The 21,562-nt window shown below is 38.3% G+C and overlaps 1 protein-coding gene across 1 annotated transcript in view; it reads left to right on the top strand.

Moving 5' to 3' along the window:
• Positions 1–20,967, top strand: part of LOC101157488 (corticotropin-releasing factor receptor 2) — a 48,557-nt gene extending 27,590 nt beyond the window's left edge. Inside the window, exons 3-12 of the mRNA XM_004079414.4 lie at positions 6,744–6,829; positions 7,455–7,561; positions 9,628–9,745; positions 9,819–9,972; positions 14,779–14,839; positions 14,928–15,000; positions 15,495–15,580; positions 17,933–18,068; positions 18,602–18,643; positions 19,970–20,967. Coding sequence (XP_004079462.2) covers positions 6,744–6,829; positions 7,455–7,561; positions 9,628–9,745; positions 9,819–9,972; positions 14,779–14,839; positions 14,928–15,000; positions 15,495–15,580; positions 17,933–18,068; positions 18,602–18,643; positions 19,970–20,110 — 1,004 coding nt within the window. The 3' untranslated portion in view covers positions 20,111–20,967. The remainder of the gene's footprint in view (positions 1–6,743; positions 6,830–7,454; positions 7,562–9,627; positions 9,746–9,818; positions 9,973–14,778; positions 14,840–14,927; positions 15,001–15,494; positions 15,581–17,932; positions 18,069–18,601; positions 18,644–19,969) is intronic.
• The last annotated feature ends 595 nt before the right edge of the window (positions 20,968–21,562 follow it).

The following is a 21,562-nucleotide window of genomic DNA, read 5'->3' as shown; positions in this document are numbered from 1 at the left end:
ATTCATTTCAGTTTGCTTGCCAAAAGTGCTTCTTTTTCTTACATTTTCAAGGTTTGGATTTACTTTTTTCCTATCACAAATTCACCAGCCAAATTCTATTTTGGTGATAACTGATAGGCAATAAATGTTCCTGCAAATTTAAATGTAAATAAGATAATATACCAAAACACCATTACTGTTTTTATGGGGTAAAAGTCTTTTGTTTTAATAATTTTAACTCTGAAGAGCTTGGTAAAATTGATTTTTTTGGTTATCTGTGCATTCTGGTGAGCAGCAATTAACAGCGGGAAAATAAAATAAAATACAGCGCCCAAATACGACTGTAGGTTCTTAGGTGGAAACAGTCTGTTATTCATTCATTCCTAATGTCTGTGAAGGTTTTCTCATTCAGCCAGGTCATGATGTTACATTTTATGATCCTTAGTTGGATTATAGAGATTCTGAGACATCCTCAAGGTGTGAAACTTTTCTCTGACGATCAGTAAAGACGTTAGGTGAACCTCTAAATTGCTCAAAAGTACAGAAGTCCATCGACATTTCACGTAAAGACCCAATTAGATAAAAAATGGTGTTTTTAACATATTCTTGAGGCATTTTTCGGATGATGGAGAAATAATCTAAAAATACATTTCTGAGTATTTCTTTATTCTGATTGTTGTGAATGAGGAGCAGATGAAAAAATGCAGTTTAAAAAAGAGACTATTTGTGATGTAGAAAACACACTGAGCAGGCGTCAAGCTCCTTGCTCCACTTCGTATGCATCAACTTGTAGACAAATAGATCCATGTACTTCTTGGTTTTCCTTGTCTCAACAAGGAACAACACTTGTCTCAACACTTTTTTAGGACTCACAACAAACCCTGAGCTATGGTGCTCCTCAGAGCCCCAAGGCACCTGTGCACGTGCAGAGTAACGATGGCTGGAGGAGGAGGTAAAGCGAACATGGCTTTACCTCCTCCTCCAGCCATCGTTACTCCGCACGTGCACAATATTGGATAGCTCCAATAGTTCTAGCCATTTTTGTTGCACTGGTAATGTTAGGTCAGGGTCGTGAGGGGCTGTAAGCCAACCGGGAGAGCATGTAAACAGAGAGCTCTCAGTTATGGCGGGTGGGCACTACAAAGGTCTCAACCACAACTAACAGGCAAATTTCTATGTCCAAGAAAATGATACGTTTTTGATTTGGGCTAAAAATAATTAATTAAGTGATCACTGGGAACCTTTTAACCCTTGTGCTATCTTAGATGACCCCACCCTTACATTTACGTGTTCTCCCTACCATGACAAAGGTGGATAAAGGTGGAAAGATTTCATGTAATCCATGCACACCAGTGAAGATCACAAATCATTGAAGAAAAAAGGTTCAGCGCAACTTTCGACTTCTAGATTTTTAGAGATATGCAAATTCTCAGTTCAGAGGACTTAAGTGGATGGGAGTAGGTATGGCTTACTCTGTAAAACAACAAAAGATTTTTTCCTTTTATAAAACATCCCTAACCTCATAGATCTAAAGCAGATCCAAAGATTATCAAGTGGTCACTAGATTATGGTGCTTGTTTAATCTGTCTAAATGTCTGAGGCAAAAGAGATGTCATATAAAAATCTTAACAAATAATGTTCACTCTAAGCGCTCTGAGGTTTTAAAGATTTGTCGATAAAGCTGGGGAGTTGGGGACAAATGGATTGCAGCACAAAATGAATGTGACAAGGACAGGACTGGATGCTTCTGTTAGCTTGTTTAGCTGCCATGTTAGGTCTTATCAACCCGGGCCACTCAAGGGCGTTTTGGAGCAGCCACATGTAAAGGAGGTCAGGAGCTCGAGGTGGCAGGTCACGCTCTATTAGATCTAACATTTGTAAAAAACGTAAGACACTGAGATCATTTTACTGATTTTCTTTTAATACAGCATCTGTTTATTTGTTTGATTTTTGCACAAGTGTTCTGTTTTGTGTTCTCGTCCAGCATGACATTCATCTTGTTCCTTTTAGTGACAATAGAGAGGAACAGTGACACAAAAACAGATGACAGTTCCTTAGGATGTTGTCCAAAAAGCTCCTGGGAGACACTCAAAATGCAGAGAGGACCTTAAAGGGCCCATATCATGCTATTCTTTAGCCTTTCAGAGTAAACTATATCCACGTAGATGATAATATATTACCTTTAGCACACTAAAGAAATAGGAAATAATTTCACAGTGTATTTTCCTATCACTGAAGAAAGATGACTTGATCTCTGAGGCTCCGCCTTTCGTTCCTTCTGGGTGCCGCCCATTTTATGACATCAAACTAACACTAACAGTGTGTCTACGTTTCGCCCACAAAAAAAAAAAAAAACATATCTGAACTTTTGCAAAGATGGATGTGCATTTTGTGCATAGAAAGTAAAGTGTTTTAGCCGATCGCCACTAGCTCAAAGGAGAAAGGGGCTGTGTCTGTTAGCCTGGGGGCGGGACTTGGAGCGCAGACTTATAATAATAATAATGATGATGGACTTGTCCTGGAAGCAACTGTTCCTCAATCATCTACGTCATAATGTGCGTGAATGGTTTAAAATACCGCTTTGGGATTGTTTATAGAGAGAAATGAACATTATTATACACTTAAAAGCTCAAAAGGTTGATTTTGCAAATATAAAAAAAACAAAAATTGTCAATAAATAAGAGATATAATTAGTTATAAGTGTTTTTATGTTTTTAATATTGAATTTTCAATATTTGAATCATTCTTTCTGTTTTCATTTTATTTTTGTATGTGACCCTGTTTTTTATTATTTAATTGTGTGATTTTCACAACAGGCAAACTCCCCATAGCAGCTTCTGTATCAGTGAGCTTATGTAAGTCCTATAGGGAGCTTCTGGTGACTTTCTGCTGCACTTGAGACCACAGACACATGTGAAATGACTGTGGCATTCACTAGTATGTTAATAAAACATAAGCTAAAAGAAACATAAACAGGTAATGGCTTGGATTTTTTTAATAACAGCTTTGCAGATAAATTTTGATTTTTGAATTAAGTGAAACTAATTTTTTAATGTATTCTTCATGTTAAAACCAAAGAGTTTTGCAAATAAGAATGTTAAATGCATACTTCATAGATGCAAACATAAAGAAACTATCTAAAATGTAAAGAAAATATTTTTTGGATCATATTTTTTTTTTTTTTTTTTGTTCTTCCTTTATTTTCAGTCAAGAAAATCCGGCCTTCCACTATAACATTTATGTCCCAGACATATTTGAAATATTTGATTTTATTTAAAAAAGCACATTTATTTTGCCTGTTTTGCAAGGCCCATCTGCCTATTAATTCAGTTATCAAGTACACTTTTTTAAACATTTAGGCATCCTTCTGCATATATGAGTAGGAGTATACAAGAAAAGAATGAAAGTTGGCAGTTTTGCTGGCAGAATAGCCGTGAAATGTTGGCATTTAACTTGTCAGGTGGGGATTTCACATTTCATTCCATCCTCCTTTACAAGACAAAAGTGTAGTTGGATTTACTTACTGCATTGATTCATTCCTTAAATGCAAGATTTGTCTCCCACTCAAACTGACTCATTAAGTGGTTTCAGCGTGAAAATAATACACAGACTCCAATAAAAGGCAAGAGAAGCCGTTCATGGTCAATGCACAGATGGTTTGTCAGAAATGTGGCTTTCCTGCGCTGAGCTTCGAATTAGTCCTGCCTCAGTGGAACCGCTCACAGGGGCAAACCTGATAAGCTGCTTCCTTTTTCTTTGTGTGCACCTTCCCTTCTTCTTTTTTTTTTTTCCACAAACATGATGTGTGATATTTGCCTGAAGAGCATGAGAACTTTATCTTTGAAATGCTAATATTAGCTCAGCTGCTACCCACATGCAAAAAAGTATGTCAATGACATTTGTCCAGCCCTGTTTGCAAATGTAATACAGTTACGAAATGTATGATGTTTTAAACACAAATCTGAAATTTGAAGGGGATTAAATACCCTGAACGGTTATAAACACCAGCTGTCTGACTGGCTGGGGTGTTACCTCTGACGTTGCAGACTTGCATCATGGGAGGAATTTATTAGCAAGTTGGTAATTTTCAGACATGCCAGTGCGCTGCTGATGCCATTGCACCCACTTCCAGCTTTCAGCTCCAGAATAAGTTTCCTGTGATTGATATTCCACTGCCAAAACCAAAACCAATGGAGAAAAAGATCAAATTTAAGAAAGGCACATACATTCTGGTGAACTGTACATCCTTCAATTCTTTACGCTGCAGAAAAGTGGAATTGTGACCCTTCATGGAAACACACAGCATGTTTACCTTTATTTCCTTGCTGCATTTTTACATGATGGATTTTGTTGTTTTTCCAGCGTGTCAAATTGAAGTATGGTTTGTGGCTGTGGCATTTAATCAACAATAGTTTGCTCAAAATATTGTGGTCAGGTTGTGCAAATTTAGACTTCTTTTCCTGGCCGGGCAGATGGGAGTTTTCGACCATTTGTGGATCCCCTTTAAAACTGACAACAAAAACAAAAAATCATTTGGAAAGGACATTTGATTTAGATGTTCAGCCTCTCACTTCCAAAAATAAAAACAAGCATGGAAAAACTTATTAGGCACTCTAAAGTGTTTAAGTACATGTCTTACATTGTCAAAGCCGTCACAAACCAGCAGTTTTTAAAAAAGTAATCATATTTAACTGAGGAAAAAACGTCAAAAATGACAGTTCAGCAAGACACTCCCACATTGAACCAGAAGTTAGTGGCTGATTAAGAGAGTGGACAGACAAGCTCTTGGCCACAGGGGGGGGGGGGGGGGGGGGGGGGAATCCACACCTCAGTTTATAGTTTTTCGCTAATGTGTGGTAAATAAAAAAATAAAAAAAACAGCCATACATGCAAATGTTGCATCAATGAATCAGTCATCCTAAGGAAGCTGCTCAAAAAAGGAGTCTTTATCCCTTGTGCTATCTTAGATGACCCCCCCCCTTACATGGACGTGTTATCCCTACCATGACAAAGGTGGATAAAGGTGGAAAGATTTCATGTAATCCATGGACACCAGTGAAGATCACAAATCATTGAAGAAAAAGGTTCAGAGCAGTCTCTAGTGGGTCTAGATGACCCAACTCCCACTGTTAAAGTGCCTAGGATAGCACAAGGGTTAAACACCCACTCTGATCATCCCTTGATCTACTTTATAATTCTGATTATAATAATTATAATTGTTTGTATTCCTAGAAATCTTTTAATTATGATTATGATAGGAACATAGTTTCTGCAAAGTGGCAGTAGTTAATCAGAAATTGTTGTAGGTGTAACTGTTGGCCCAGAGCAACCCCGCTCCGCTTCCCCTCCCTGTTGCTGAGAGCTCTCTGTTCACACACTCTCCAATATGGATCCATTTGGATCTATTCGTCAAAAAGAGGATGCATCATCTGATTCATAACTATTTGAATTGCGAAATACTCAGAAATGCAGTTCTGATCTCAACTTTATTTATACATGTCCTTCATTATTAGAAATGTGTCGTTTTGACAATTTTCAGACTTTCCAATCCTGGGCTACAACACATATGTTTCTTGCTCAACTTACCGATAAATGTTCTCATTAAATTTGCCGTAATTTGTTGTCATGCCACCAATTATCTTAAGAAATAATTTTACTTTTTACACAGAAAAAAACAAATGTAGCCAAACCAAAACACACTATAAGATTTTAGAGAGCCATGATTTGGAGAATTTCTTCTGTTTATCTTTCCGCTGGCCACAAGCATTTTCTGCTGCCTTCTCCTAAATAACAAAATGTCACATTACATAAGACTCATTTGATTGCAAAAGACATTACTCTGCTGCTGTCGCTGCCTCAAAAGTTGCTAAAGGCATTTCTGAGGTGGATGGTTCTCCCTTTATTGTTAGCACGAATCCTCGAGTGAGGGATAAGCACGCATTAACCGCAGACTCGTGCGAGATTTCAGAGGAGTCTACACTTGTCGGAGATTTGTCTGAACTGTTTATTGCCATGGGGAGGGAGAAAATCTAAATGTGCAGAGGATGAATCAAGTTATTTATTCATCTCCTCATGTATGTAGGCAAACTTAACACTGACTCAAGGGCTCATTTACTCCACAGTTGTTTTTATTACGTTTATTTTTATTCTTGCTCAAATTCCAACATTAATATTTATACATTTTATGTCACCTTTCAAAATGTGCACAGTTTTTTCATTATATTTAAATATTTCTTTACATTTTTATGCTGAAAAACCAATGGCAATATCAAATAAATTACCCAATTAATGAACATATTTCTGAAAATGCTCTGTACACAATATTACTTGTCTTTGCCACTCATTCTTACAAAATAATTATTTAAATTTTTCATTTTTTCTTTAATAGAGATAAGGGGCTCTCTCGTTCTGAGGGACTTCAAAATGAAAAACTGTTCAAAGTTGATTGTCGAAAGCAGGTTTTAGGAGATATGCAAATAAAGTGACAGTAAGAGGCTTTGCATTTCCTTCCTATGAATAAAAATTTGTGTTTGCTGAATTGGTATTCTGTGCAGGAGTCAGACAGATACGACAGCTCAACTTTGAAATGAGCTTGGGAGAAATTACAAGCATATTTCAGCTCACCTATGTAGCACTCCAACGTAAATGTTTAAGAAGAAAAAAAAGCTTGAAAAGGGTATTAAACTGCTTCCCTCCACAGGTAAACACAGATTCTGATGTGTGTGTATGGAGCATTTCATGCTTTTGTTCCTTTTTTCTTGCAGGGAGTGCGTACAGGGAGTGCATGGATAATGGAACGTGGGCTTTGAAGATCAATTACTCTAATTGTGAGCCCATTTTAGAAGAGAAGGTCAGTGGGGTGATAAGGGGGTCCATTTGAAAACAGCCTGATAACCGTCTTAGTTCAGTAGTTGGAGTTAAATATCACAATTTTCCAGTTTATAAAAAAAGGTAAATGTGCTGCTCTGTTCCTTTTTGGCTCATTAAACTGCAGTTTTCTGTTTGATGTGCTGCTATTAAATACTTCAAAAAGCATGAAAACATGCAAATCCATTCTCATGTCACCACAAAGGCTGGAGGAGGAACACGCAGTTTGTGCTGAGCCGTGGCCTGGTTACCTCCATTCGTGTTTCTCCAGGTCATGTGTGTTTCTGGGTCTTGCTGTATTTTTATCGGATCCTTTTAAGAAAAGAAGTATGTCAATGACATTTGCATTTTCAAGCTTTGACAGAAACGCAGCTGTGACACATTTTTTTCTTTTTAGATATCTCAAGTGTCTCCAGTGCGGTCACAATGTTGTAGAGATACGTTTAATTTAATGTATTGTTACAAAAAAATCCACTTTTACTCCACCAATAGGGTCCTAAAATACCTATTTTATTACCAGAGAAGGTGTTTATTTTGTCTGCTTTTAAACGTTCGTTATTTCTGGATGATGAAAAACCTTGATAATGTTTTCTGTGATGTCTCTGCAGAGGAAATATCCCATGCATTATAAGATTGCTCTGATCATCAACTACCTGGGCCACTGTATCTCTGTGGGGGCTCTGGTCGTAGCCTTCGTTCTCTTCTTGTGCTTAAGGCAAGTACAGAAATAATTCGGTAATGCATGAAACCACATTGAGGACAATCAGTAGAATTCATGTCATATCTGAGACTGCATACCATTAACTCGCTCATGTCAAATGAGCAGAGCTCTGTATCTCCGTGCAGACGACCACTCTGACTAACAGAGGCTTCATCTCCCAACACTTCGCTCTTCAGGGCAGCAGCTCCTCTTTGAGTGTCCTAGTTTAAAGACCTACTCTGATGAAAAAATGTGTTTTTTATATGTTCTTCTCATGAATCAATGCCGCTCTGCAGAAACTATGGCCGAATCTGAATATAAACTTGCTGCTTCCCACTCCTTTTCAAGCAATAAATCAAGCTCAGCATGACTTTGGTTAATGATTACTATATTTAATTAAGCAAAGTGATTTCAATGTTTCCTGGTTTTGTTTTCTGTTTTTTTTTTAATGATCTATGCTTTTCATCATTTCTGTAAGTAATTTGAAAAATCTGTGGAAATTCTTTATTGCTTTGACTACAATGCTTGAAATCAATCAATCAATCAACCAACCAACCAGAGAGTTATGGAAAAATAGCATCTTCAAAAACCTTATTCCCACTTGATGACGACATCAATAGTCACCGTTCATCTACGTCAGCGCATAGCTGCCAGCGCTCAGAAAATACGAAACATCGGTTTAAACTTTAAAACTTTAAAACTTTTTTTATTTGGATTTAAATGTAATGTAAACTTCTGGGCTTCAGAGCACACCCATAGGAAGGAATGTGGTTGATGCGTAGCCTTAAGTCACTACAGCTTAAGTTTGGACACCACTAAAGCTCCACATGCCCCTACAGTTGGAGCAATAGGGAGCGGCCGTAGGGGTAGGGAGTGAATTCAGATCCGGCCTATGTTCCACTCAAAAGAATTTCAGAGAGGGTCTTCAAAGATTATTTTTTGAATATTATCTTAAAAAAATGCTCTTACAAAATGCTGTTTTGACTCTATTGTGCCCCATGCCTACCATCTGCTCTTTTATGTAAACTTAATGTAAAATCTTGCATAGAGTTGATTTTTAAGTAGCTCCTGAGTAGCTCTTAGTAGTAAGATGAGCCAGGAGACAGAGTCTACATCTTAAGCAGTGAAACCTGTATTTGCATGTAAATGCTTTTGCTTCTGAGTCATAGAAACATTTATCAGAGTTCATGTGTTTTAGAATTTGTTCTGAAGTAAATCACAGCTATCACACCAAGAATAAGAGTGCAGTTGGAATAACTTAATAGGTTTTAGTTGAAAAAAACTGCATGCATGATGTTTGTTTGCTCTCCTCAAAGAAAAATAAAATGAAAAACTATGCAGAGAAAATGCAGAGAAGCTGAAACCGTGAAATGCTGGATGTTTTGAAAAACTTGCTACATTGTGTTCTTGAGATCTTGACCATTACCCTGTCTATTATTATTATTATTGCTGCAGCAGTGTTGGACCACAAGGACAAGATTGTTTTCACAACTTTTCCTTCTTACTGTGCTTTTGAGCAAAAATGTCACCCCAGCCACATCTCACACACACCTAGCAGCCGGTGAAAATACCTTATGATGACATCACCACGGGAGAAACCATCAAAAAAAGAATGGGACCAAAATCTTGTATGAGGCTCAAAAAAAAAAAAAAGATGGTAAATTCTTTAAGATCCACCAAAGAAACCAAAATACAGGCGTCAGGGATATCCAAAGAAAGTTTGGAAATGAAAATGGGATGGCCACAGGACCGATGGCTTTCTAGCCAGTAGCGTGGGGATCTTGCAAAAGTGGTTTTTCCCTGTTGCTTTCACTTTTTACAAATACTGTTTTGAAAGTGTAATACATGAATTGTTTCCTCACGTTGAAAAAACGATATACATTTTGACATATTAGGAATGTGGGCGTGGTTGACAAAAACACAGAGGAAATCCAAAAGTTTACTTTTGCTGATTCTAAAAATTACAAAGACGTGTTCGTCTCGTGGTACATGAGTATAAGTATCTACAAGGACAGATGTAGACAGTGAAGCAAACCTCAAGCACCTTTGTCATAATAATCCCAGTTTCTGTCGTGGTTCAGGAGCATACGGTGTCTTCGAAACATCATCCACTGGAACTTGATCACCACCTTCATACTGAGGAACGTGATGTGGTTTTTGCTTCAGCTGATTGACCACAACATCCACGAAAGCAATGAGGTACTACCACTGATGATCATCGAACAGAATTCTTCAGAATCCTCTGGTTGACTCAGTCTCTCCTTTTTTTCAGCCGTGGTGTCGACTGATTACAACCATATACAACTACTTTGTGGTGACGAACTTTTTCTGGATGTTCGTTGAAGGATGCTACCTTCACACGGCCATCGTCATGACTTATTCCACCGATAAGCTGAGAAAGTGGGTTTTCCTCTTCATCGGATGGTGTAAGTGCTTTCACAGTAACAGCACACGCTTCATTTACATCACCAATTGCACAGATTAAAAATGCAAAGCAAGATGTCTCTCTGTTTTGCCCTCACTAAGCAGTTGTTTGTCTGAAATGGCTCATTTTTACAATTTGACCCACACAAAAGTATTTTTTTTTCCTTTTAGACACAGTACTTTGTATTTTCCCTTCTCTAAAGATATAAAAAGTAGTTTACCTAAATTTTGGAATATTTTTAAAGTAATTAAAAATGTTTTATCCAAGTATTTACCAAGTTTATTTATTTGTTTTGTGCAAAAAGTAAACTTGATATTGGACAACACACATTTGAATATATTTGTATTATGAAAAATACATTTCCCATCATCGCTAAATGTATATTCTGTTTTAGCATTCATTTAGGTTATATTAGAGTTAAGTAGAGTGTAATAAGTACCTTGGAAACATGTTAAAAAAAGAGAAAAAATTACCAAAACAACATGAAAAACTGTTCAAATTATTCTATTTGATGCTTTTATTTTATCTGACACTATGGTTTAGAAAATTGAGTAAATAAGTGTTGTGAGCACATTTATTTGATATGTTCAGTTTGATGAAACAAGCCTCATTTACAGCCTGAGTGTCAGAGAAATGAAAAACACCCTGTGACGGTGTGGCACCGTCAGATGACGAGGGGGGGCCACACCGTGTTTTATTGTTTGTGCATTTATGTATTTTATGTTTAAAATTATTACCTGTGGTGCCACCTGGGTGAGGATTAAGAGCCACGCCCCATGGGAGGGGCTCCTCATTTAAAAGGAGCATCACAGGTTAGAGAGAAGGGGAGTGACAGAGAGTGCTGCATGCTGCATGGCCCTGCGTGGTGCTCACCAGGTCTTTAATAAAAACAGATCCTCCTCACCTTGGCTCCTCTGCATCCTTTCTCGGCGGGACCCCGCCACATATGGTGTCAGAAGTGGGATCGCAGAGGGGCCACAAAAAGGTGAGGACGCAGCGGCGTGGTGGGGACAACGATTCCCCGGCAGCTCAGCGCCTCCTCAGAGCAGTCCATCCTCTGAGGAAGAGGGGGTGGATCCGGGTCGCCTCGCCGGAGCGTCAGGCCTGGCCAGGGGCCCGGAAAGAACTACGGCATCCAGATCGGCGTCCATGACGAGCGGAGGACCTCGCGGGCAGCAGGGGCGGACCGCCGGAGCGCGGGGACAGCCGGAGGCGGGACGGCACACCGCCCGGTTCCACTGCCGCGGATGCGGGCGTTGGAGGCCTGCGCGGAGCGGGACAAGGGGCGGACCGACGTCTACCGGGCCGTCAGGGGAGTGCTCCGGGAGAGGCGCATCATCTCGCCTGTAACCTGCTGTCGGCGGCTCCGATCAGCGGAGGTGCCATCCGGAAGGGGACCAGCGGGGGCGTGTTGCCGTTTGAAGGGCCCTTGCCGGGGCTGGGACCGACCGGAGCGGCACCGAGGAGCAGATCGGAGGGGTCGCCGTCGTGGAGCAGCAGTCCATGCAACCATCCGACGCGACGCAAGGACGTGTTTCTGGCGGATCGGCGTGGGGAATGCACGGCGGCGGACTGCGGAGGGGATTGCCGCACATCGTCAATCCCTCAGAGGAGGGGGATGGTGTGACGGTGTGGCACCGTCAGATGACGAGGGGGGGCCACACCGTGTTTTATTGTTTGTGCATTTATGTATTTTATGTTTAAAATTATTACCTGTGGTGCCACCTGGGTGAGGATTAAGAGCCACGCCCCATGGGAGGGGCTCCTCATTTAAAAGGAGCATCACAGGTTAGAGAGAAGGGGAGTGACAGAGAGTGCTGCATGCTGCATGGCCCTGCGTGGTGCTCACCAGGTCTTTAATAAAAACAGATCCTCCTCACCTTGGCTCCTCTGCATCCTTTCTCGGCGGGACCCCGCCACACACCCGCTTAATGCCCCTGGGATTGACTTCATGTCTGTGCTTGTGTTTATTTAACAATATCATCGATTTAATGCGATCTAGAAAACGTTAAGCTAAACAAATAGATGCATTTGCTATAATAATGAACTTTTTGTTGTAATAGTCAACAAATGTGTGGTTAAATGCTGTCACACAGACACAAACTCACAGCTGCAACAAAAGAACATTGCAATAAAAATCAGATAAATGATGCTTTTGTTGCTGTCAATTTATCCTCAAATTTTAACTTTCAAGCTTAGATTTATTAACGATAAGGTAATTCTGCAGAGTGATCTGAGCTGACTTCTGCAGTCCTGAAGCTGAAATTCAAAAGCCGTAAACAGCCTCACTTCCCCACAGACGTGAACTGGATGAGGCAGATAGGAAAAATGGATTGTTGGAAATCCTGCTGGTTGTTGTGGAGTGTTGGTCTTTTAGAGCCCAGACCATTTGTGTGCCCAGACTGGAGACGTTTATATATTTAAAAAAAAAAACAGATAAATTACCCCCACCAGTATTGGAAAATGAAAGCGGTTTTAGTCATTTTCCCAAATTTATTTTTACACAGAGCAAAAGCAGAGTGTTTTGTAAAGGCCCAGAAGCTTAGAAAAAAATATATTAAAAATGCAACTAAAACAAATACAAGACTATAAGAGTGCTATCAGTCAAACTGAGCATTCATCCTAATCCTAATCCTAATGTTGATTTTGAAATAAACCACGAGGTACCTGTAATCCATCAGAACAAATCATCAAAATTACAGCAATTTAAGAGCAAGAGCAACACAGATCTATTTCAAACCCATAATTGTTTTTGAAATGTTTTCAATAGTTTTGTTGGTTGAACCAGTTTTAATAAGGAATCCCTGCATTATCACACTCCCCAAAGTGGTGCAGAGGGACAGTGTGAGAAAACATGTTTCCTCTGACTGCAGCTGTAGTCTCAGCAAAGACGCATAAATAAATAGATCTTAGCAATGGAGACTGTTGATGACAGATGGATGAAGCGTTGGCAAAACTTTAAAAAAAGAGCAGATAAAAAGAAAAAAAAAACATCTTAAATTAGTAAACTGACAAAAATATACACTTTATCATCCTACTTTAAATAGATTAAATAATCTCTGTTCTTTTGTCAAACCCTTAGATGTCAATTCATACAGTCTGTGTAGAAATCCATTATCGCTTCCCATTTTTACTAGATCGTAAACAAACCTGTAAATACGCCGTTAAGAATATTTCACTGAATTTTGTGTGTCTGAAAACGTTTTTTGCCACTTTTTGAACTCTATGCTGGAAAAGGTCAGATTAAATCTGTGCTTTACCCTGGATTTGATGCGATTTTAGACCTGGATTTCAATGTCCATTAAGTGTCACTTTACTTTGGAGTCTAAACATCTGATCTACTGGCTGAGAGCTCTAATGGACAAGTTTATTTTATCTGTTCAGGAGAGTTTTAAATGAAAATGTGGTCCTCAGTGGAATAAATCAATGAAAAATCACAAGATTGAATCATAAAAGCTTCTTCAAAGACCAAAAGAATCAAACATTTTTCTAAAAAGGATCTGATTCTCCTGATGTCGGGTCATAAGTGTGAAATTGACATTGCCAGTTTGTATTTTTTTTAGCTTTCAGTCTAATTTTTCAACCAAATACGGCAAAATACATTTCAAAGTGGCAGAGTCTTATTTACCAAAAACAAGTAAATTCTATGAAAAGAGTTCACAGTGGCATTGACGCTTTTATGAATACTTTCAGTGGAAAAAAAAGGATTAAAAACATCAACATAAGAAACTCTCCCGCCTTTCACACATCTTTTGATTTATTTCCATGTCTTTTTATCTTTCTTTACATACTTAAGATAATTTCATGTTCTTGTATTTTGAACTACTTTTCTAAAACATTTCAAACCAAAGCAGTTTTAACAAAACAGGTGAATCCTAAAAGCATTTTATACAGCAATAAATCTTTCTTAGGATTAATTTGTAAACATTGTAAACCACCACAGCATAGTTTTCTTTAAACAACCATTTAATATAGTTGATATCTTTTGGACCTTAATGCTCCACTCTGATGAAAATGGTATTTTTGATGTTTTAACATGTTCTTTTGGCATATATGAAGACATTTATTCCTAAATTGCATATGTGAACATTTTTTTATTCAAATCATAATGAATCCTGAGTAGATAAAAAATGCTGTTTGAAAAAGGGCTTATATGTGCCGTAGAAAATAAGAAAACAAGCACCCTGTTCTGCTTTATTCTGATATATCAATAGATCCATGTACGTCTGTGTTTTCCTCGTCTGAGCTGGGATCTGGATTAAAACTTTACGGCTGGATAGCTCCAATATTGCTCAACATTTAGGTTAGGATGGGGTCTTGACAGGCTAGTGGGAGAGCATGTAAACAGAGTGCTCTCACTTATACTATAGGTAAAGGGAAGGGGGTGGGGTTGCTTGTTGCAAGTTTTGTTTTTTTAATTTTGGTTAGAAATAGCACAGTCATAATTAAAAGACCACTGGGAATGCTTTGAAAATAGATTAAAAAAATAATTGGAGTGAGTCTTTAAATAGAAAAAGACCACTTTGACCTCAGACATGGTTTTTTATTATACAATAGAGAATGAGTTGCTGTTTCTTTGCGGTGAACCAAAGTCAGTATTTTTCTTTCGTGTTTCTGTGTTCTACATTCAGAATAAAAAAGAACATTGTTTGGTTTTGTCTGCTGCTGCTCTGTACTATCCCCCTCTGTGCCGTTGAATGGAAAACCTTTTTTGTAGTCCATATATTCAGTTATATAAATCCATGCATTATTTATTTTTTTTTAAACCAAAACTGAATCCAGTTTGATCATTTTTATTTTGTTGCAGGTATTCCATGCCCTATAATTGTCACTTGGGCCATTGGAAAGCTTTATTTTGAAAATGAAAAGTAAGTTTTTCTGAAAGCATGGAGATATTTTTTACTTTTTCAATATGCAATGGTTTGTCATATGTCTTTTTTGTATTACTCTCAACAGATGTTGGTTTGGTAAAGAACCTGGAAAATATATGGACTACATTTACCAAGGACCAGTCATCCTTGTACTCCTGGTGAGCAGGAACCAGACACTCATTACAGCTGTTTTTTTTTTAATTGGTTTTTCACGTAGCCTTTAGCATGCATTTTGCACCAGTGTAATATCTGACATTAATACCAACTTACTTCTTTAACCTGATTTTAAAAACCCGCCTCAGACTAAATGTTATGATAAAAATTGTAAGTGTGTTGCCATCTTCCTGATGGCTAGAGTCATTTTCAAGCGTGAGTCACCTGAACATAAGAAATGTTATTTCTACAAGTGCATCCGTGGTTATGGTTTTTATAGAAGCTCTCACCAGCAGGTAGCATCGTGATGCCTTTTTTCTGATCCTTGTTTCCTTCATCTCTGTGCTCTGAGATTCGGTTTCTCATCTTCTTCTCACTCTGCCCATCTCACCAAGCCGCCTGTTGAAGCCAGATAATTGTTCTCTCTGTTCTTCAATTCAAATCACAACCCCAGGGTTTCTCAGACTCTTTTCTTCTTTTTTTTTTTTTTTGCTTCTAGATAAACTTTGTTTTCCTATTCAACATAGTACGAATTCTTATGACCAAGCTAAGAGCATCAACCACATCGGAAACCATTCAATACAGGTAGGAGAATTTTCTGAATTTTAACTTTCACGGACAGGATGAAGATTCACCCTGGATTTCAGCAGGAACATTTGCATCTAGAGGCACCATCTGCTACAATGTCATAGAAAGTTTGAATTACCCAAAATCAAGATTGGAATAAATGGATTTAATGTTAACGAGGGTTAAATCAAATCAGCACCAAAACAAGTTTGTTCAAATGTGTCACTTTGTGCAAATCTTGTGTGATTTTCATAAATAAGTTTGCATTTGATGCAGTAGATTAAAACAATAAATCACAAAAGCAATTTCCCTACATTTTTTATGTTAAGTGTTTCTTTATGACGATAACACTTTGAGCGAGACAAGTGTAATTTTGGCAAAACTTGCTGATTGTTGACATTTCCCTAAATGTTAAATTGATTTAATTTTATTGATGTATTTACACATGAACGAAAACATTCATGTGCAACAAGTTTCATAAAACAATAAATAAATCGTCATTCGTTGATGTGCGCAGATATCCGTTGAGGGTTTTCCCAAACGGTTTTCCCAGCTTGAATACACCCTTTATCTTGTTGCCATTTTATTTTGAAAAGAGCCATAAAAAATCCTTTTTACATACATTTTATTGTAGCCAGAAAAATTTAGCATTTTCTGTTCTCGTGTTTGCAAATATGATTGCAGCCTTTTAAGCTTTGAGATGTGCCTGCTATGCTTTAGGCCCCAAACAAGGACAGTCTATTGCTTTCTAAATGAGTCTGCTTTCTTTACTCCCACCATGAAGGGTTGGAAAAGAGCGTAGAGTCTCGCGTCCTTCTTTTTGAGCCCAGACATGATGAGGGAGCAAAAGTAGTCATTTGGTGTAGGCTTGGGAGAAATGAGGTGAGGGGTCTTCTGTCTTGATTTGTGTTGCTGTGCGTCTGATGGCCATCAGGGGAAACTAGCTTTCAGTGCCTGCTGTCAGTCAGAGCGCCACATGTTATTTCCTTCTCCTAATATGAGGATTGTTGTCGATAAAAACACGAACGCTCTCGCAGTTCAGGCAGGGTTTTCAGGGTGGGTGAACATGAACTGTGAACGTATGTTTGTTCCTATCCAGCAACACATTGAAGTCATTTCTTTAATGGTTTTAGGGGATCCATGTAATCTCTTCAGTTTTGAACTTATTAAACAAGAAAAACATAAGAAAATTTTTACAAGTGGAAGAATTGACCTTTAAAATCCCACTCCGATCATATTTAAATCAATTTTCAAAGCGTTACCAGTCGTTTTTTCATTATGGTTTTGCCATTTTTAGCCTAAATAAATAAATAAATAAATGAACCTGTGTTGTTTTTTAGGAGCGACAGGAGTTCATCAGAATTTCAACATCCCATCACCCATCTGTTTATATGCCTCACACCCTTAAACTAACATTACTGGTGCAACAAAAACGGGGAGCAATGTTGGAGCTATCCAGCCGTACAGTTTAGATCCAGATTCCAGCTCTAACAAGGAAAGTCAAACTCCAGTCCAATCCTCAAGGGCAAGTGCCTTACATCTTTTCCAACCAACCTACCAATCAAAATCCTTACAGGGTAAACAGACTTAATTCAAGTAATCAGCAGCAGATGAGGCAGGGTTTGTGGAAAACCAGCAGGGGGCCGGCCCTCGAGGCCTTGAGTTTGACACCCCGTGAATGCATCGGAATAGGGCTGAACTGGAGGCTTGTAGCCCATCCCTTGTATTTTCTACGTCACCAGTAAGGTCTTTTCCAAACAGCATTTTTTCGTCTGCCCCTGATTTGCAATTTTGAACTTGATTGCTTTTTTATATCTAATATTCCATTCCTTTATTTATAGAGTATCTTCCATTAACACGCTGCCCTGCTGATCACAAGGTGCTCGACATAAAATATGTATATAAACAATAAAAAGTAACAAGACACAATAGATTCAGAGTGACAACAATAAAGCATAAAATGGAAGGAAACGGTGAGGTTATACTTTGAGGCTTTGCGACCTTATTCTATGTCCTCCATCAATAGAAAAATGCCACTAGAACATGTCAAAACACCATCAGAGTGGGTCTTTAAGGGTACAATTTACTCAAAATGTAACTATTTTCACGCTGATTATGATTCTGTCAGACCAGAAAACATGAGAAAATGCTTACAAGTTCATCAAATGTATGTTGAGACTGAATATAAATGACATTATTACAAACCTGAATCTGATTAAAAAACTTTTGAATTTTTTATAAAAAAATGTGAACAGTATTTAAGGGAAGAGGCAGATCGTGATCATCTATTTTCTACAAAGATCGGCCAATTTGAAGCATTTTCTACATTTAGAAACTTGGCTTGCTGATGTTTCCTTCTTGTCTTTATAGAAAAGCTGTGAAAGCCACACTCGTCTTGCTGCCTCTGCTGGGCATCACCTACATGCTGTTCTTTGTGAATCCGGGGGAGGACGACATCTCACAAATTGTTTTCATCTATTTTAACTCGTTTTTACAGTCCTTTCAGGTGAGAAGAAGAGTAAAACTGCAGAGAGCTGTTAAACATGCTCCTGCGCGTGTTGCCTTTTTTCATGCTTGTATCAGGTTAGACGTTGCAGCTCTTTGAGCGCGCTCCAGACTCGATTTAAAGCTCTCCTGTGGGAGGATGATTTGAAGGAGCATCCTGGCTGTGCTTTCACACATGAGATCCCCTCTCCCTTATGCTCCATGCTCTCTGCTGTCAAGATGAACCGGGTCATGTGGGCATGAGTTCTGCTTTGTGGCTAATTTATCTTTTTTTTTTTTTTTTTTGAGGTAGAATTGTTGTTTCCTTTTACTTATGATATGTTCTGGCAAAGTGAGAGGTGGAAAATGTAGATCTCAAAAAAAGAAAAAGAAAAAAGAATTGATTTTGCTGCCGTCAAATTTGCCTCAAAAATGTGTCTCTTTCTTTTAGTTTAGTTTTTCTTATCATACTTGTTAAATTTGTCCGTATGCTGGAATATAATTAGGCATTCCTATGTGCTCCGAGGCTAAAACTATTTTTCTTTTTTTCTGCAGGGATTCTTTGTGTCTGTCTTTTACTGTTTCCTAAATGGAGAGGTGAGTCACCAAAGTTGAGCGAAAAAAAAAGTTTTGTTTTGTTTTTTTATGTAACGTTTTGTATATAATGTCTTTTGAATAGTTGAGCTGCAGTGGTTTAAAGAAAAGTCAACGTACTTTTTTTCTTAAAGTGCCTTTATTTGTAAATAGAAGCTAATTTAATCATTTGGACTTTATTTAAGATCCCAATGAAGCCCTAAATGTAATTCCTTCATTGATTATTCATTTTTTTCACTGGTTTAGCTTTTTATTACCGACAGTATTTGTTTAATTCACTCCGCCAGCAAATGCTGCTTTGCAAATAGATTTTGTCGTCATTGATGATATTGTGGTTTGCTGTTGTGCTCATTAAGGATATTAGAAAAGCCTTCAGTAGAGTTCATCATTTTCCTCCTGATTAGCATGAAAGCAGATTACCAGAATGCCAACAGCTGTTTAAAAGTCATTCTAGCCATTTATAGGAATTATCCAGTTGATGCTAATTTTGAAAAATGATTGTCCTTCGTTCTCCTCTCTCTCCATCATGCTTAATGTTTAAGGATTTTCACGTCAAAGACAAAAGAAAAAATTAATTGTAGTTTGTAGGAAAGCATTGGCAGAATATTAGGAAAGTCATCCTCTAAATTATCATAAATTAGAAAATTAATTAAAAACCTGTCTTTGTGACAGCTACAATTTTAAACTTTTTACTGTAAAATGTGCCTGATTTTAACTAAGATAAAACAAATAGAAGCTTCTAAAAACTCAGCACTAATTGGTTGTTTTAGTAAATTTCCCCTCTGGACAAATATGAAACAAGAAGGTCAATAACAGTCTTGTGTGTGATCTTAAATAAAGATGCTAGACATGCTGTATAGCCTGAGGACTGGTACCAGAAGAGTAGTCTGTCTGCTTGCTGATGGCTTCATATTCACATTTTTTATGGATTAAATGAACCACATATGATGCTGTAACTAATTGTTTAAAATTAGCAACCAATATCCCTCCATGCACTTTGTTCATTAAAACATAGAAAGGCAACTTTTTGTGAGCTGGTTCAGCTGAAAATGATTTAGTATTTACAAGAAAAATATATATTTTTTGTTCTGTCTGGGGATTTTTATCTATTAGGAATGCAAGTTGAGCATGTTTTGAACAAAACATTACATCAATGTTCGTCTTATGTCATTGTGCCATACAGATAAATAGACTAAAAACCTGTTTTGAAGTTGAGGCCTCTGCTTTAAGTCTCCTCTCATCCAATCTGTAAATAAAAGTCTGTCTTGTAAGTGACAGTTTAGCTTGTGTGTACAGTGTGACCTACAGTATGCAATCTCCACTTTCTAGGTGCGCTCCGCTGTCAGGAAACGTTGGCACCGCTGGCAGGACAACCACGCCCTTCGAGTGCGAGTGGCGCGAGCCATGTCCATCCCCACATCGCCAACCAGGATCAGCTTCCACAGCATCAAGCAGACCACAGCGGTGTGAAGCAGAGACACGGATGCTGACGTGCAGAGGTCATCAAGTTTCTCCTGCATGGACGGAGCAGGAACAGTGTTTACAAGATTCCTTTACTGCAACAACTGTGTGCCTGAGTGCTCGGGGTGTTTTTTATTTTGTCATAAAAATAGTTTCTTGGATGATTCATCCACATATCTATCTATCAAATGTTCTATACGCCACTCTGTTCAGTCAGGGAGGCTGCAGGAAGTGATTCACCTGCTTTTAATATGTAACATATGAGCCGTTTGGTCTGAATTTGTTGGAAAACTGGGGTATTTTACAGAGAACTTCATTACCATGTCCTCTCTGTAGCCTCGCTGCTTTTGTCTGTTTGAAAGGGTTCTGCATCCCTGTCCTTTTTTTTTTTTGCTTCAGAGACATTTTAAAGGTGAAATATGACCCAAAAACGGTTGTAACAGATGGGATGGAATTTGAAAGCATTGAATTTGATTGAAATGGTCTCCAAAACGCAGCACATGACTGGTTTGTATCAGACGTGTGCTGAAGCTGCAACAAATGACCCTTTTTCGAACCTCCTGTCAAGTTTTACCTTGACCTCAATGACAGATGGGATTTTTGTGGATTTTTTTGTGGAATCATCGTACCCTAATATTATATATTTTTTACCCAATTCTTTTTAAAGTGCAACTGCATAAATCTTTTCATCTGTTGTAAAAGCATTCCCAGTTTTCTTGTTTTTTTAATATGACTATGCAGTTTTTGGTTAAAATCAAAACCTTGTGTCGTTTTCAAGGACATAGTTTCTGCAGAGCGGCAGTGGTTCATTAGAAATTGGCCTGTGAGTTGTGGGTGGGACTGTCGGCCTGTCCCCACTTCCCGTCACCTATGTATTTACATGCTCTCCTGCCAGCTTCACAAAAATGGCAAGAAATCTCGAGGCAATCCAGCCGTACAGTTTGGATCCAGATGCCAGCTCGGATGAGAAAAAACAAAGACATGCATGGATCTGTTGGTCTACAAGTGGATGCAGCAGAATGGAGCAGAGCAGGAAGAATGTGCTTTCTACGTAACAAATTTATTTTCGTCTGCTCCTGATTCACAATGATTTAAATAAAGAAATACACAGAAAGACAATTTTACGCTTGATTTTCTTTATATATGTCTAGCATCTTCAGAAAAATGGCCCAAAACATGTTAAAAACTCAATTTTCATTTGAGTGAGGAATAAACCCAAAACCCAGACTGGTGCCGGAAAAGAGGAAAAGAAACTTATGAAGCACTTAGAACCCCTTCCAATGCCTCAGAATGACCACCTTTTGCCAAATAAACAAAAAACAGTCCCTTTCCTGTGAGGTGGACAGGATTTTCACTCATTATGTAATGTGTACAAACAGTGCATTAAGTGCCATGCGTGGATTTATGGATCTTGCCCACTGAAAGCAGATTACATTTTTTTGGCTTTATGAAATCTTTGTG

The sequence above is a fragment of the Oryzias latipes genome, chromosome 17, assembly GCF_002234675.1.
Source record: "Oryzias latipes chromosome 17, ASM223467v1".
In the NCBI taxonomy this organism is placed as follows: domain Eukaryota; kingdom Metazoa; phylum Chordata; class Actinopteri; order Beloniformes; family Adrianichthyidae; genus Oryzias; species Oryzias latipes.
This window is presented reverse-complemented; position numbering and strand designations above follow the sequence as displayed.